The sequence below is a fragment of the Mugil cephalus genome, chromosome 9 (assembly GCF_022458985.1).
Source record: "Mugil cephalus isolate CIBA_MC_2020 chromosome 9, CIBA_Mcephalus_1.1, whole genome shotgun sequence".
Lineage (NCBI taxonomy): Eukaryota > Metazoa > Chordata > Actinopteri > Mugiliformes > Mugilidae > Mugil > Mugil cephalus.
Window position 1 is genome coordinate 27,075,021 of NC_061778.1, and position 18,128 is coordinate 27,093,148.

At 39.3% G+C, this 18,128-nt stretch overlaps 1 protein-coding gene across 4 annotated transcripts in view; it reads left to right on the plus strand.

The window, feature by feature from the left end:
* The window catches only part of LOC125013407 (cytoplasmic dynein 2 heavy chain 1), a 117,798-nt gene extending 100,178 nt beyond the window's left edge, over nt 1–17,620 (plus strand). For all 4 annotated transcript variants that reach the window (XM_047594055.1, XM_047594058.1, XM_047594057.1 and 1 more), the window contains 8 exons: nt 5,413–5,529; nt 8,608–8,715; nt 9,199–9,300; nt 12,941–13,030; nt 14,627–14,736; nt 14,812–14,893; nt 15,919–16,035; nt 16,913–17,620. In XM_047594055.1, the coding sequence (XP_047450011.1) occupies nt 5,413–5,529; nt 8,608–8,715; nt 9,199–9,300; nt 12,941–13,030; nt 14,627–14,736; nt 14,812–14,893; nt 15,919–16,035; nt 16,913–17,074 (888 nt within the window). In that variant the 3' untranslated portion in view covers nt 17,075–17,620. The remainder of the gene's footprint in view (nt 1–5,412; nt 5,530–8,607; nt 8,716–9,198; nt 9,301–12,940; nt 13,031–14,626; nt 14,737–14,811; nt 14,894–15,918; nt 16,036–16,912) is intronic.
* Nucleotides 17,621–18,128: the final 508 nt, after the last annotated feature.

Here is an 18,128-nt window from a genome sequence, read left to right on the forward strand (position 1 = left end):
TCCTCTACTAAATTTTTATCTTTTATTACATTCATTATGTTCTGCTTTAAAGCTCATAACTGCATAACGGTTGTTTTCTTTCGTTAACTGGTTGTTGGAACATAACTTTACTGTGTAGCCTGCTGTTGCTAGTAGCAACAAACATGGGTGTGGCTAAAGCTCGCAAAACCGAGGGCAATGGGGGTCACTCCTAAGCAATGGAAAAGGTATAGGGATGCACGATAACTTTTTTTGAAACCGATACCGATAATTCATAACTTTCTGCTTCCAAAGGCCGATACCGATAACATACCTGGAGATAAGAAAGATTAATAAACAAATAGTTTTGACCCTTAAAATGAAGATATTTATTTTTTCAGATGAAAAACTATTAGCAAGCAAACATTTGCTTAAAGATCAGGGTCAAACAAAACTATTTGATATTTCAAATGAACATCACCAAATAAATTCCTCTAGACCTGAAATACTTTGCACCAAGTTTAAACGTAAATAAAGTCAAAAAATGCATTCCTCAAGTTCTAAAAAATAAATAATGCACTGTCACAAGTTAGAATTAAACATTTCTATGCTAGTTCTATGCTATTTCTCCCTCCCCGTGGTATTTTCTTTAAACATTTATTGCACTCAGCCAGCAAACTGTATATTTACAAAGGTATGCATGTTGTGATGCATTCATGTGGTGACAGATATTCCTCTTTCCCAGTTGGTGAGTCATTTCCCCGACCTTTTTATGTTCACGTTTCTATGATTTAAGTGTAACATCTGGGGAAATGAGTAAAATACTGTGGATAAGACTTGATATCAGTCAGCTACTACCAAAATTATGACAGAAGCCCCTTTCACATCGGGCGAAAAACCCGGGTCGCTCTGACGCTGATATAGACTATCTGCCTATTACATTCTGACTCGAAGGCCCGACAGACTGTATCATTGTAGAAGCTTCAGCTCAAAAAAAAGTTTTGGTCTACTCCTATAAAGACTGATCTCTCTGAAGGGCTGAATTTATTTTTTTTCTTAATCAATCAAATCAAATGTGTTGATTAACGATTAAACGCTCTGTGCAGGACACAGTGATTTATATTATTTAATATCAGCAGCCTTTTGTAGGAGTGGGGGTTTGACCGGTCCATTCTTCAGGTCATCAACAAACTGAAACATTATCTACAATGTACGCAATGATGTATAAGGGAGATAAAAACAGGCATGTAGCTCTCACAGTGGGAGGTCCGACCCGGGACTTTTGCCAATATGAGTCAACCCTGCTCTGAAAATGCCGGGTCAACCCAGGTCGACCCGGCATTTTCAATGTGAAAGCAGTAAGAGTTGACGAGTTGTTTTCCGACATGAGGGAGTAATGCATTTTTTTTCAGTAAGTTGTTTTTCCAATTATACTGACGTCACTTGAACGCAGCATTCACTGCAGGTCTTGCAGGTCTCAAGTAGGAGAGGGAGCGCCTGATTAAAACGATGACTCACACCGCAGTGTTGACAAAAATATATATTATATGTTATCAGGCCGATAAGTCATGATATCAGACTTATCGTTAAAAAGGTAGTTAAAAAATGCTGGGGAGGTGTTGGGCGGTGTGAAGGTAGGGTGTGTATGGAAATCCGGCTTTGGTGGGGAGTTCTGGCCTAGTGGCACCGTGGGCTACTAGCTCATCCTGAAGCTGCTATTGGCAACTGCTATTGGTGTTTGGGTTTGTCTGTCATCTACCCAGGCCTGTAAATATTTTTGCCTTACCTTTTTGGGGAATTTGGTGCAAATAAAATTCACCACACAAATGTTTTTCAACTGAGCCATCATTTTCTTTCTAAACAAACCCGTGACAATTATTAAGTTAAAACAACCCTACATGGCCCTATGAGAAAAAAGTGCTAATAATAGAAAATATGTAATGCATCATTAGTTTCAGCCTGGATAACATTATGGATTAGTCTAAATTGTGACTGAAATTAAGTTAATCATTATTTGGGGGAATCTTGTTACATGTTAATGCTATCCGCTAGCTAACACAATGTTAGTTGCATGTTTCAGGGGATTCCAAGCTTAAGATGCTTTGCTATGTTACCCTCCACAGTGGTTCCTCTTACTTCTGGTAATGTCTTTGTTGGAGAGGCTTCACTTGATAAAGACAGACCAGACTTTGTCCCCTCTGTGTCCTGCTTTGGTCAAATTGGCCATCCATTGAGTGAGAGTGTAGGGGTACGCAAATATAGTCACTTCACTCAGAGTCAACTTTTTAAAATAACGCTCACGGTCTTGGAGAGTGGGTTTATTAGTATATTCTCCAAAATGTGTGTTTTCCTCGTCCATTCCAGCCAGAACAGTTCGTTGAATTATGGTGACCGGCGTTTACATGCTATGGTGTTAGATATTTTGCCTCCAGCTAAGCCCCGTCCCACAAAAAAAACATCACACTGTTTTCAAACTGTGAAGAGGTCTATACTTTATAATTTATATTTAAGTGAGAAGGTCCGGGTTCGAGTCCAGCGCTGGCCTTTCTGGGTGGAGTTTGCATGTTCTCCCTGTGTCCGCGTGGGTTTTCTCCAGGTACTCCGGCTTCTTCCCACTTCCAAAGACATGCTCGTTGGGCTGATTGGTGACCTTTAATTGACCCTAGGTGTGAGTGTGAGTGCGAATGGTTGTTTGTCTCTGTGTTAGCTCTGCGATAGGCTGGCAACCTGTCCAGGGTGGACCCCGCCTCTTGCCTAATGCCAGTTGGGATAGTATCCAGCAACCCCAACGACCCTAGTGCAGGATTAAGCTGTATGGAAGATGAGATGAGATATTTAAGTGAGTATGTTTAATTAATACGTACAGATGTGTATATATATATACAGTAGGGCTGGGTGGTTGACCGGTTCATACTGAATACCGGTATTTTTTCTTTCATTATGATATGAACCTTTACTATACTGGTAAACCAGTGTTCAGAACGCTACGCCGTGAGACACTTTTTCCGTCTGGACCATTAAAATATGAATAAATATGTCAATAAATTAAACCGTAATTGCCCTGTTTCTTCATTTCATCTTGATAACATGTAATTCAGTTTTTTTGGTTTTTACTCTCAAAGCTGTAAATGTCCACGGATTTCCACATCAGCAGGCAGTGCTAACAAGGGGCCATGCAAACCTTACTTTTCTACCTGTTTATTGTAACCTGTGATTATTCTACAATATTTACTCATCATCACATTAAAATAGTCCATCCTTAGTCAATGAACTGCATTAATTCCTCCAACTTTTGCCATTTTCAGTATAAAATGCTGTGAACACGTGATTATGCATGAAAAATAAAAATACCATGATATACTGTGACATACATCTTTGTTCATACTGCCTAGCCCTAATACATGGTATGCACAGTAGTGGAAATCAGTCAGTGTGAGTCGTGAGTGGTTGTGTATGTCACAGGGTGTTGAGTTGAGCTGGGTACCAGCTGAAGATGCTGTTTCTGAGCCTGTTGGTTTCAGGCCAGAGAGTCTTGTATTGCCTTCCAGAGGGCAGGTGTGTGTCATGTGTTCTGCAGAGCTGCATAAACTGGACTTGTGTTCATTTCTTTTTTCAGTAGTGAATAAAAACAATTACAGGTCAATAATATGCTGTTGGGTGTTACTCAAACTGTACTCCTGTTTAATTCAGTTTGATTTATATATTAATTTGTCAAAGATGATGATGATGAATAATGATGGTTATAATGAGATCAACAAACAGTACTTAGAATGAAAAATATGGTCTCACAGAGGTTGTCTATAATGTTTTGAATGTGAACCAAGTCAACATCTATTTGAAGGTTTATGTAAATTCAAAATAATGTACAAAACCCAATGATGTGTGTACCCACCAGACCTATGCACACTAACAAAACATGATTATGAATGCCCACTCATCCTTGCTTTTGTTTTCATAACACAAATCCATACACCTGTTCATGTAAACAGAGCAAACATGAGAGGGTTTTGATGTGTTTCGTTTGTACGCTTGTGTTTCTGTGTGTAATTGTCCTCAGCATATGCACTTAAACCACGCAGAACTGTGTGTGCAGTCCCTAAGTGGATGGTAATACAATTGAATTCATTCATGTTGTCAGTGTGGTCCGATGATCATTGGAACCACCAACCTGGTTTAATTCATACAGCTCCCACAAGGCCACTTGTGGGATGTGTATTACTGTGTCTCTTTCTCAACCTATCTTCCCCATATGTCATTGTCTCCCCTCTTGCTGTCATTTGTCACTGTCACTTTCATGCTTTCTCTCTCTCTCTCCTTTCCCTTAAATGTATGCCCCCTCATCTCCCAAAAGACCATTGTCACTTGCTGTGGGCTAGACACGTTCAACGGAGCATAGGGCAGTCTGTGGCTTTGCCATTTAAAATAAACGTTTAAGTTTAGTGTAAGTGACCTGACATCAATAAGTATCTACTAAGGATTTCCTGAAGTTTACAGACTTGATATGTGACTTGTGTTTATACTAGATTTGCGCAGATTTGTTCATTAAACATCACCTGGGCCATGAAAATTAGTCTCTTGATTAAAAACCCTCAACCGCAGTGTTGGATTATACTGACTTAAAGTGAAAGCCTTGACTAAACTGACTTCACCCAGTGCAAACACAACCTTGGTGCACTCTGGCACTATATGCAGTTACTCCATAGTAGTCGTGATATTTGAATTCCTGTTTGTTTTAGTCCCAGTATATTTTAAATCTCTACCCTTGGCTATCCTCATTTTTATTGCTGTCGTTTTAGATTAGGTATCTGTTTTTTATCTATTTCTCTCTGTCTCTTTCCCTCTTAGTGCCTTTCTCGGTCTCTCTCTGCCCAAACACACATGTATGCACACACACATACATATACACTTACTTTCCCTCCTGAGCAGAGAAGATAAAGCAGGTGTTAGTAAAGAGTTCTCCTGGCCCAAATGAAAGCCATTTATCAGACGCTTTGCCTTCCTCACAACACACACATAGACAGAAAGTCACACAACCTTGCAAACACACACAGTGAGTCTAGATAAAAGCACTATCCAGGACTTTAAGCCTGAAGCTAAGCATGCTCGATTAGGTGTGTAAGAGGATGTGTTTGAGGCTTGCCTTTTTTTTTTCTTTTTTTTTTTTTGCAACACCTGAAACAGTGTTGACTATTTGGTTGTAACCAGCCTTTTTTTAAAACTCATATTTTGCTCTAAGATGACTTGTTCATGTTTGTTCTTTTGCGTATCTTACTCAAGACAGGTGTGGTGTAGTAAATAACACCAAGCAATAATTGTCTGCGTAGATATATTCTATGTAATACAATTTAAGCAACACGCATGATATAATTCAGGGAAAAAATATTTGTTTGCACTGTTTTAATCACATTTGCTTAATTAATTTTGTGTGTGTTTGTAAATGACTTTTTCTCACAGGTAATCTCCCAACTGCGCATCCTTGGCCGCTTGGTAGCAACAGGTTCAAAGTTTGACAGAGAGCTCTGGTCAACTGGACTTTCACCTATTCTGAACTTGTGGAAGAAACTCAACCAGGTGAGATTTTTATTCATTTCAACTTTTCCACTTTTTTAATTTCCTAATCTTAAAAAACACAGCATTGCGACATTCTGACCTATCTTCATTTGTTACTTCTAAAAACCAATCTGCAAGACTAGCCATGTACATTTGATCTTGATTTTCAATTGGCATCTTTAACCCATTGATGCACTTGCTCCAATACATTTCACACATTTTGAAAGTGCATGTCTTAAGGTTAAAACCATTTTAAGATACCAATAACATGAGGCAACATGAGACACCATTTTTATGGTGACCATGCTGCGGCAACCCATCAAAATTAAAATGCTGAAGCACAACAAAGAACTACCAGCAACAACGGCTGAATGTGTGGCACCTGTATCTGAACCAAAAAGCACTGAAACACACTGCACTGGCACAGACAGACTAGAATCCCTCCACCTTCACTCAGGTTGTTGACTGAAGGAAAAGTCCCCAAAGCATGCAAGGTGCTACTGAAAAGAGCAGAATGAAAACTTTCAGCGGCTACGCTGCCCTACAGTATTTTGTTCAGAGTCTGATTGCTGAATGAAATGACCAGTGCTTTGTTGGCGTATGTCAACGGGCATGAGCTGAGGAAGACTGCTATCACCATGGCACCACATGTAGAAACCACGTCATTCCAAGTACCTTTAGTGTGAAGGCTGCTGTGCTGGGGTACTTTTGATTTCGGGAAGAACATCCGTCCGGTTTTGAATCGGGACCTTTCGCGTGTGAGGCAAACGTGATAACCACTACACTACGGAAACTGCAGATGCCAGAAAACAACTATTGAAGCAGTAAGAAAAGGGACTGAACTTTGCTTGAATGCAGTAACATCTTATTTTGACGTCCCTGTGTTGCCAGTTTTTCATCAGGAACAGTGTATTGTGGAAATCCAGCAAAGGTTTACTTTGAAATAAAAAGTTTGATTTCTTTGGGCTGAGAAATGAAAGAGATGAAGCGTTAACAGACACCGACATGTAGAGTCTTAATGTCTCGTCGAGTCATCCAACACACACATGCCACACATACCCAAGAGTTGCCTTTCAACATCCAGTGCTGAAGATGGAGCCGTTTTAATCCATGAGAGCAAAGAGAAAGAAAGGTAGGATGTTTCCGCCCGGTTTCTAGCTGGGGGCTTTTTGCGGTTGTGATAACCTCTACACGACAGAAACCGACATATTGTTGGGAATATCGCTTTCCGTGGGGAAATGAATATCGGTAGTTATTATGCTGGTGAAGGGCGCATGGCGTGGCAAATTCAAATCTTATAATATACATGAAAGGAAGGATGCAGTGCAGCTGAGAGTATCACAGCTAAAGGACGATTTTCATGCGCATTCTATCACCGTTGCTGTATCCAGATATGTCTGGACACATGCGTTCTGCACTGGCGTAAAAGTAATAAACTGTTTATACCAGCAGGTGATAGTAATCGGTATTTGTGATTCAAAAGGGGAAACCAGAGAAACTACCGTTAGGATGTTAAGAATGTAGGAAGTGCTACAAACCAGAGAGCTAAACTGATGAGCATATCAGAGAAATCATCTCTCTCACCCACTTATTCTGCTACAGATTCAACATGCTCAATTGGCTGAAAAGACGGCGATAGGTTTGACTTGTGGCAATGGTGTGGTCCTGGTGCAAACACTAGGACCATATACGCCCATCAACAGCCAACATTGGGAAGGCAGGCAAACCGAACAGTTGACCCAAAGGCTGTGAGAGATAATTGGAACGACCTTGTTAGGCGACACTGCTGTGTGTGGTTGCTGGGAGACCAGCACCCTTTCAAATCAAAAGGACATCTACCTCCATATTAAATAATTAAACCACCATATTCCTGTCTGCTCATCCTGCCTCTCTTTTTATCCATGCTCATGCTGTACATCACACATGCTTGCACTCTCATTTTACTCATTTGCAGCTGTGCTTGCCTCCCTCTCTCTCTCTCTCTCTCTCTCTCTCTCTCTCTCTCTCTCTCTCTCTCTCTCTCTGTCTCTCTCTCTCTCTCTCTCTCTCAGTCCCTTGCTGGCTTGTTTTTTACTACTTAATGAAAGGACTATGATAGACTGTTAATTGATGCCAGCTAGCTTACCATAGATCACAATCTACCACTGACTGCTTTCAAATACCTGTCCCTTTGTTGTTTACCAACCCTGGGTGTTTGGCTAACAGCGGATGTCTGTTTCCATCTGTAATCTATGCTGATATGAATATATTGATTTTGAAAATTGTTTTATGATCGCCTAGAAAGAAGCGGGAGGCGCAGCTGAATACTTTATGTTTATTTAGCAGTTTAGTTACATGTTTTACTCTAGACAATAGTAAGGCTGTAGTCAAGCTAAATCCCATCCTACCAGCATTCTTTCCTCATTGTCTCTATTATTAAGATTCCATCCCACACTCCTACAATGCTTCTCTCTCATTCTCTCCTCTTTTGCTTGCCTAGCAGATGCAAAAAAGTAAAACAGGGTACACATACTAAGTGTAATATCAGCAACAATATCAGTGTTTGTGCATATTTGTTTTGTAAGGTAAACACACTTACAGTAGCTGTCTGTGTTATCTAATATAAACAAATTGTTCCGCTGTTTGCACTGCAAAGGGACAAACCATGTCCTGTTTAGTTACATCTTGTTATTGTGGAAGAACAGAAAAATTTAGTGTGTGTATGTTGAGCTGGAGAAACCTGTAGGGAACAATTGTTCACTCTAGTAAGGGAAATATAATTTAAAAGAAAAAACGATAGCATGCTGACGCTCAGCAGAAGTTACAAAATGCATTATATATCTTACTCTAAATAATACTACTGTATGTCCACTGTGCAGCAGCCTGTATCAGCAGACTGAGTAGTTGGTGTGGAGCGTTTTTGTGATAAGAAGGACATAATGCAGTACTGCAATAGTGTTTGTACAATATTAGACAGCAAGTCTTAAAACAGCGTAGCTCATGCATCAAACTATTTATTCATTGTAATTAGAAAGAGGGACATGGAAAATTACATTTGCATTTTGTACTCGGTTTTTCACATCAATATGCCAACATGACTCTCTGCCTGCTATCTACCAGGGTTCTACACTTATTCATCAGAAGGCGGATCCACCTACAGAAGGTCAGGGGTCACCGGTCATGTCATTCATTGCTCTGGAGCAATTCAATGCCATCCGCTTGGTCCAGGTGTGTCATTTAACCTGTCATCATTAAGACATTAGAATGACTAGAAGGGAATTATGCATTCTCTATGGTGGATGTTTGCTCATGATTTGTTTTTCCACTCTCTGCTTTCATTAATTAGCAACATAACATGAAATATAGATTATTGTTTGTGTAAATTACAGAAGGTAGGCATTGCTTCATAATGATGTGTACAGTGAATCTTAACCATAAACAGTTGTTACTCATCTCATGGAATGGCCATGCAAGTGTTACCCTTGGAATTGATTACGGTTATTACTGTATTACAGTTTTCATATAGAGACTTCAGTGAGTTTTTTTTTTACAATGCAGGGCACTTTCATCACGTTATCAGAAGAAAAATCACTCCCTACATGTTGCGATTACAGAGTCTGGTAGTCATTATGAACCAGATCACTGCAGTTAAACAACAAGACATCAAACCCAAAATGTTTTTCTCAGTTTGTGCTGTAATTTCTGTCCTAGAGTATCCACCACTCCTTGGCTGCACTGAGTAAGGTCATCAGAGGGACTCAGCTGTTAACTCCAGATGTACAGAAGCTGGCCACTGCCCTGCTAAATCAAGAGGTAAAACAAGAAAGAAAGAAGTAAAACGGAAATACTGCATGCTTTTTGTGTTTAAGTCATTGATATTTAATATGTTCTCCACTGACAGGTTTGCGTATTTAATTCTAATTATGATAAAATAGAATATACAATTAAATCTGTCTCCCTGTGTCACAGCATAAAGTCAAGCTTCCTCTTCACTATATTGTTTTAGTGGTTACATTTTTCACTATGCAGTAAAGTTGAGGCCCCAGGGGCAGGTACCCTTACCATATACAGATCTGACAAATAAGCATCTCACAAACACAGTATGTAGCCTCATATGTCCCCAGGCCAGGCTAAGGACAAAGGGGATATGATGAGGTGGAGAAGGCACACAATCAACCTTTCACTCCTTCTGTGTTTGTATTCTCCTGAGAAAAGCCTTGGGCATAATTCCTTCTATGCATGCTTTCCTCAGGTCTCATTTTGTATTAATCAGCAGGTCTTTACTCTACTCTCATCGCTGAGTTCTCATCTCTCTCCCTCTTTCTCTCTCACTCTCTATCTCTCGCTTTCTGTCTCTTGCTATCTCTATCCTGTTCCTGCTTTAGTTCACTTCCCTTCACTAAGTTGGTCTTTTGCTCTCTAATGTAGTCTTTCTCTATTATTAACACCAATGGTATTAAATAGTGCATAGTGATACAGTTGAAATCAGTCTCACCATTTTGGGAATACTTTTCCAATAAAAAAATGGCGCATAATTTAAAAGATATATGCACTGACTAATATCTAATGCCTTGACCTTTATGTTATTTTAATTTGAACTTTAAACCATTCAGTTGTAAAGCAAATGATACTGTAAGTTTCCATTATGATCCAAGATCACAACGCCTAAGTAACTCCTAATACCTGTTTACTCACCCTGTTAAATTAGTGCTCAGAGTCTCAATAAAAATAGTACACACATGAGATTTCAAAAATGTTAGATATCCATCGACAGTGTGTGAAATCCCAGTGTTGGCACTCTTAACTTCCACTTGCATAATTATTTACTTAAAAGGAGGCAGCTCAAGATACAATATGACCGACTTAAAAAAAACTACTCAGTATATGAAACAAGTCTTATTACTGCCTACAAAACAGTTTTCCATTGTTAAAAGAACCACTTTACCATGTGAAAGCAACAGCAGCTTTTTTCCTTTGATGATTATTTTTAGGACACACTTGAAGATCTCCTTGTTTTGTGCAAAATCAACATGAAAACCCTTGTCTTTTGTCAGTTTTATAAAGCGGCATGCTTGTTCTTTTTTTCTTTTTCAAATTAAGATCATTAATTATCTCCAACCATATTGCGCCAGGCTGTTTGATAATCTAGCATCTCCCAGAAAGAAAGAGACTCCACAGGCCTCAACCAAATAGGAACGAAGGAATGTCGCCTAGAGTATAAAAGTAACAACAACCACCATATTTGATGACAGTTTTGTGCATTTTGCCAAGCCACAGCAAATTTAATCCCAGCTTGATTTTTTTTAATCAAACACCTGATGACTGTAAGAACACAACAATGAAGTGAAATGAGGTGCCACAAATGCAAATTATTTTTTCCTTTTTATTAAGTTATCTTGACTCAGTGGTCTCTGTGGAGAGTGTTATCCATTACTGTATTAAATTAAACGTCTTATGTGATTGCTGTGATACTAAATAGCGCTAGACTTTGTCCCAAGTAGAATAGAGCTTCTTCTTGCTATTGTGTTATTGTGACTAGTTTGTCTTATACAGTAGTTTTGTGATTTCATTTAAAATAACTTTGTCATTGTCCAAGATTTAGTATAGGTATTAGTAAGTCATCAAATAAATCTTGATTTGGGGTCTAATAAAATTAGATTTGGGGCCTCATAGTTTAATGTACAATGTGCAGATCACAGTGGTAGTATTAGTAGTATTGTGTATTTAGGCTTGTGTTTTAACCAACTGTTACTGACCAGACCAGTTTCAACCAGAGAAGATGAAGAGAAAGATCCGGCGAAGTGATTTATATATTTTAAAAAGGGACCATTTGAGGTTGTAATACAGTAAAAGTGTGGCAAGCACAGCTTTGATGGGATTAGCTTCACTGCCCCTCTCCTCAGCTGCACAGTAAAAAATAATTAGATACTTGGAAACTACCCAAGCTAGCCATCAGAAGAGAGTGGCTAGAGAACAGACGTACATATCACCACTGCCTTAAGTCAGTGGAAAGATGATTAATATCAAGGCATGCAGACTGATGCAGAGAGGCTTTTTGATGAAATTATCAATGAGTTTTCCAGTACCAGTTGTAGTGATTAGTGTTTTTATTTTATCGTCATACTTACTTTTCAAGATCATAAACAAAAAAGTGGTCGGACAAATCTTCTTATTCAGAGTATTTCTATTGATTATGGCTGATTATGGCGACTGAATGAATGACTTGCAGCTGAGAGTCATACAAAGTCCCTTTTAGTTCCATTATGTCTTTCATGCTTGAATAGCACAGAATTCTCAATCTCTACTCTCCCGCTGTGCATATCTGTGCATGTGTGTTTAGGGCAATTCTTTGATTTCAGTTTAAGTAACATTGAGTGTGAACCTTTTCGGTCATTCCCTGGGGGAAGCTTTCTTTCGCCACCTACACAGTCATGCCTTCTAAAATGAGCCATTTCACCATTACATGAGTGTGACTGACACTTAATGTTTAAATCTGTATATGGAAAAATTTCAAGGGGACACAACAGAGTTTAGTGCTGTCATCTCCAGTTGTGTATGTTAGACAAACAGCTGTGGTATCATTTAGGACCCCTACTTTTGGTGTCCCACATTAGTTGCCCCTGTCAGCACCTAAAGGTATAGCTCATAGACTGTACATAAATATGGACAATATGCCCCCCACTTCCTGACATTGGCCAAATTTATGCTAGTTTCCTGGAGATAGAAGCAATGGTATTTTGTGAGTTTGGAGCCAGAGTCTGCACAGTATGGTCCACGGGACACGCCACACAAAATAAAACAAAATTTATCAGAAAACACTTATGCATCAGCATTATATTTACTACCTTCAATGGCAGAAACCAGCATTGAAAAAACAATTATTCTACGCATATTTTAGTGTTTTCGTTTGGCCCAAGTTGTGGAGCTTATGACCTATACTGCAGCCAGTCACAAGGGGGAGCTCTTCTTGCTTTGGCTTGACTTTTAAGGAGCTGTTCATTCATCTTTACACAGTTTATCACCAAACTGTCAAAAGACTACGAGCAACAAAGGCCTACTGTGATTTCACCTTTGGTTGCCTGCATCTGGAACAAAAGGATGCACTTGAACACACAGCCAACTGTTAGTTTGCAGATGCATTCTATGCCTGCATTAAGAAAATACTCTTTACACCAGGTGGCAGTAATTGGTGTTCATCATTCCCAAGGTGAAACCAGAGAGCTACTGTTAAAGTTGAAGGCTAGGAATAGCTACAAGCAGTGTCACAGAGCTTTTCATCTGGTCAGGACAGTTTATTAACACACCTGCAAACGGCTCACTGTTGACTTTGTGTGTACAATGTCAGCAAAACTAACATGGTTTACATTATCTAACTGTCTATCCTTGTTTTTATGTTATGAATTGTTTCATAACATGTGTCATCTAATGGCTTCTCTATTCCCTTTCGTTTCAGTGTCCTCTAACATGGCAAAACAAATGGGAAGGACCAGAGGAGCCAATGCAGTACCTCAGAGCTATAGTAACACGGGCTCTCGCTATACAGGTAACACATGGATGTGTATTATGAATGACATACATTTTTCCGCACAAAGAAAATAAATTGACAGAGGCATACAGTATGTAAACTCAACATGGTGTCAATAACTTGTCTGTGTCATCGATTTGTTTTAATCATTCCCTTGCATACTGAAGTTCAGGAGAGCCAGCTGCTGTAATAGGACCATTGTCCTCAACACACAAGCCATTTGCTGATGACTTCATTGGTTATTGCAAACCCCAGGCACTTCTTAGAACCTCTCAAGAGAATGAGAGAAGTGTAAGAGTTTTCTAATCTGCATTAGTATAATGATCGAAGGATCGATTTAAATTCGTCATGCAGGAGCCGTGTCCTTTACTGAAAATTACATTTTTCATTTTCAAGTTGTCTTAAAACATGAATTGTTTCTAGGGTATCCCAACATGACATGAGTCCCTCAGCTGAGCTTGTCGTACTTCAAAGTTATGGATCATGAAGTAATTTAGGCAATGTGTTGATTAAAACCAAGCCAGAAAATGTATAATGTCTTCAAAAGGGCTTCATAAATAAAAGAGGATTATTATATAAATGCAGGTGTTTCCAGGAAGTGTCAGCCTTAGGTTGATGCCAGGAAATAAGGGCTCTTGTGGAAACTCCAGCTCCTCTCAAGCGTCTCTGACTGCACGCCTACCTCAATATGCTCTGGCAGACGAAGGCACACATACACTCACATGTTCAGAAATTATTTATTTCTGTGTGGATGCATTTCATTATCTGTGTGGGGGAGCCTCACTGCCTCTGTCTGTCTGACTGACTGCTGGCCTGCCTGCCTATCCATCTGTTTGTCTGTATGTCTGCCTGATACTTCAAATTCTTTTCTGTCTCCCGGCCTTCCTGTCTACCTGCACTCCATCTGTCTTCATGAGTGTCTGTCCTCAAGCTGCACTGTCCTTAACTGTCTATTTCTGCCCATCAGTCCTGACTGATATCTCTGTTAGCAGCCTGTCTGTGTTCTATTAGCTAATCAGTCTAATAAAGTTGGAGCTGTCCAGAGCGGCTGCAGCTGTGTGGAGCTGCTGAGAGTTAAGAGCTAACATCACAGCAAATGACCTTGACAACACTCAAATGCTCACACGTGTATTTGCAGCCAAATAACATGCCCACACTGGTTCGCTTTATTATTAAAACCCCAAAAATCTTTCTCTGCAGAGTATTAGCTAGCATTTGTATGCATGTGTTTGCTTGTTTGTTTGCTTTTTAACACAATGCTCATCCCAATTTCATTTTTCATTTCATTTAAAGCTATTGAGGACATGATGCTGTGGTAAAAATGACAAATTTATAACATGAATTTGCATTAGATATTTTCTTGTCTCCAGGTGACTACCAAATTTTCTAGTTTCTGTGGCGACTTGATAATTTGCTTTAAGAAAAAAATGCATTTCTAGCTGTGTTATAAAAAATATATATATATATATTTTGTCATTGTTTGAAATGATCAAATAAATGTTTTGCTTGACTACTGTAAAGCAGATTGTTTTCCTGAATTTCTTGTAGCATTTATCTGTTATTTTATTAAGTTTTTGTTTCATTAACGCTGTGTGTGTCTATCTGTGTATTCAGAGTTGGGTGGACCGTGCAAGCAGACAAGCTCTTCTCTCAGACACCCTAGATTTATCTGAGCTCTTCCACCCAGACACCTTCCTCAATGCTTTGAGACAGGAAACTGCCAGGTAACACTGAAAGCTTGCGGTGGGACAGAGAGTGTAGGCATGTTAGGGTTAACTAAAATCTTGTTGTGGGTTTAGGTCCATGGGCTGTTCCATGGATAGTTTGGTGTTTGCGTCATCTTGGAGAAGTCCAATAGCACAAGCCAAGCTGCAAGTCAAGGTAAGAATACCACAGACACATTAACCTACACATCACAGATGCAGACTGCATACCCTCCTATCCAATTGCAGAATTAATAAGACAGACTTTGACTCAGTGATAATTGAAAAATAATGGACTAGCAGAGGGAAGAATAGATTACAGATGCAGATAAGAAGGCCGGAGCTGGAAGGAGAAAATAAAAACAAGTTAGGAAGAGAGACTTTTGTACATATTAATGGCTTCGGCCTTTCACAGCAGTCATCCAAGTCTCCTGTGTTTTTTGATGCACAGAGTGAAATCACAACACCTCTCCCTGTCGTCATTGCTTTGCTTTCATGTGCCGATTTGAGTGTGGTGTAACTGCATTGTCTCCACTTACTTTTAAAATACTTTTAGATAATAGTTTCATTACTGTTGTGCCAAATTGGCACAACTTGACTTGCACTTAGTTAAAATTTACAAAGAAAGGAGGGAAGGGTGTGGGTGCTTAAAAAGAGACTGCAGCTGCAGGGAGGGAAGGGAAATACTCAGGCATCAGAGTATGGGGAGTATAATTGTTATGAAGCAATGAGCTCCATTACACATACACACACACACACACACACACACACACACACACACACACACACACACTCACACACACTCACACACACAAACACACACACACAATGAGGCTCTGGATTTGTCTCTTGTTCCCTCCTTGTGTTTTTCTTGCCCAGATTATGGTGATTTAGTAGTTGTCTGTATATGTCTCACTTGGTGCCAAAGTTCCCTTTATTGTCTAGCCTACTGTGGAAAATCCCTGAGTCAGTTGACTGAATTCACAGTTCACTCACATAAACAGTATGCCTCTCATGTACTTCAGTTACATAGTCTCTGTCTTCTTTTCTTTTTACCTTCTCTGTATACAGAACACTACCGGGCCCTACGTAGTTTCTCTATGTCTTTAATTTCTTCTCTAATGATCTCTTCTTTATCATCATACAAAGTTCGTATTTGGGTTTTGACTCTCCTGTTCCTCACTCCTTGGACTTGCTTCATAGGTTGGAGGTCTCCAGCTGGAAGGTTGTAGTTTTGATGGTGTGCATCTTTGTGAGAACCAACATGATTCTCCCAGTGTGTCAGCGGTCCCACCGTGCTACATGGCCTGGGTTCCACAGGTATATACAGCGGTTTTGTTTAAAATGATTAACAATGATAGTCACAGACACAGAAAATAGTTTGTCATATTTAAGAAGATTTAAGAAGTTCCATTTTTTCTCTTAAGCAATATTAAAAAATAAAAGTTAATTTTCTGCCAATACACATTCATTGGTTAGACCATTTGTTTCTATCACCTAGGATGTTTTTATGTCTGACATTCAGATTTTTATGACAGAATTAAGTCACATTTTTTTCAGTTATTGTGACAACCGTAACAAACACAGGACAAAGGCTATGATACCAGGGTAAAATGCCTGGTACACAGAAAATTATAAGCTTAAAGGAACAAACACTCTGAAACTATTAAATGATAGTTGCTGTGTTTACATAGACATTAGTATTACGGAAATAATCAGAATAATATTTTAATCAGAAATAAAAAAAGATTCATGTACAGCTGGAACAGTCTGCCTCAATTGGACAGAATTATCAATCCGTTTTCTAGAGGCGTTGTAAACTTAAAAAATCTGTTCGATAAGAGAATTGCTTTTTAATTAACTTTTTTAAAGCTAGATCTGATCATGTTGTGATGTCAATGACTTATTCAAAGAATTTGTAACAAAGAACGAAGCAGGAGTCATTGTAGAGTGTATTATTTCCAGCAGTTTTGACTAATCCCAGCTGGACGAACCACTTTACTCATATCAAAAAAAAGTTTTGTTCTGAAATTGTAGTCACACACCTTACCAGGTCAATTCAATTTTGAGATATGTGCTATTATAGACTGACATATTCAGGTCCAACACTTGTAAAGGAATTTTTGAGGATGTACTTTTTGTTGGGTTTTGAGTACTTGTGCTCACATTCATTCACCACATTTACATTTGATTGTAGAACTCTGCTGCTGACTCCACTGCATCAGAGGAAAGTATCTGGCTGCCCCTGTATACCAGCTCAGAGAGGGTGAAGGTGGTCACACACATCTCTCTCCCCTGCGGACCAAACCCCAACCAGTGGATACAGACCGGAGCTGCTCTCTTTCTCAAACAACAGTGAAAGGACATTATGTGGGTGAAGCTAGACACATAGAGACGGCAATGATGGGGTTTTTGTGATCACTGTAAACCTCGGGTACAGATGATGACAGGCAGTTTTGGCTGGAAATAATTAGAAATGTCTAAAATGTGACGGACACTGACATTTTCTCACTAAGCACCTTACCTTGTAGACCCAGAACTTTCAAACACATATTTTATGTCACTGTCATTTGCATTATATGGTAAAAGCATGGAATCTGAAGTGGTCTTTGATTTTATAATAACACACGTTTTTGTTGCTTTCATGCATTATTTAGATCCAAGGGTGTAACAAGCTTGTTACTTCTTAGCTCTCTTACAGTAAGTCTCATGAAACACTACTCCATTCATTTTGTACACTACATAATATAGTTTCAATTGTATATCAGAGATTCTTGTTTTTTTTAGCAGAACAAGAACACTGTTCTGATGTCATGCTGCATTACACAGTGAACTTAAGGCCTGGATTATATCTGTGTGTATTTTTGGAAATTATTTATTCAAAATAAAGCTAAAATAGATGTTGTCATGCTGTAATTTCCAGTAGTTGCAGCCACTAACATGCATTCTGCCAGTTTGGTGTTTGGAGAGAGACTCAGACTTGCTCTTGGTTTCATCTCAGTTCAGTTTGCATTACTGGTGTAAACAGGTACTGAGAAAGATATGAATATGTGTAGCAGTGTTTCACAGTTAGCCTGATCACAAACTATGAGAACTGTTCAACAGTAAACAATGTACATCTCAGGTTACTGCGTCTGTTCTGGTTTTCACCTGCTGAAACGGGCTAAAAACACTTCAGTGTGTGTTCCCCAAAGAAAATGATCATTCTCTCTGTAACACACACACACACACACACACTCTCTCTCTCTCCCTCTTTCTTTCTCCCTCTCTCACTCTCTCTCACACACACGCACACACATACACACTAGCCGGTCCTTAACCTCTGTGTGATTGGTTCTGAGCTGAGGTTGAACAGAGTCAGTGAAGCTGTGATGGATGGCCACAGAGCTACACGGGAGGGTGTGACGTTTGTA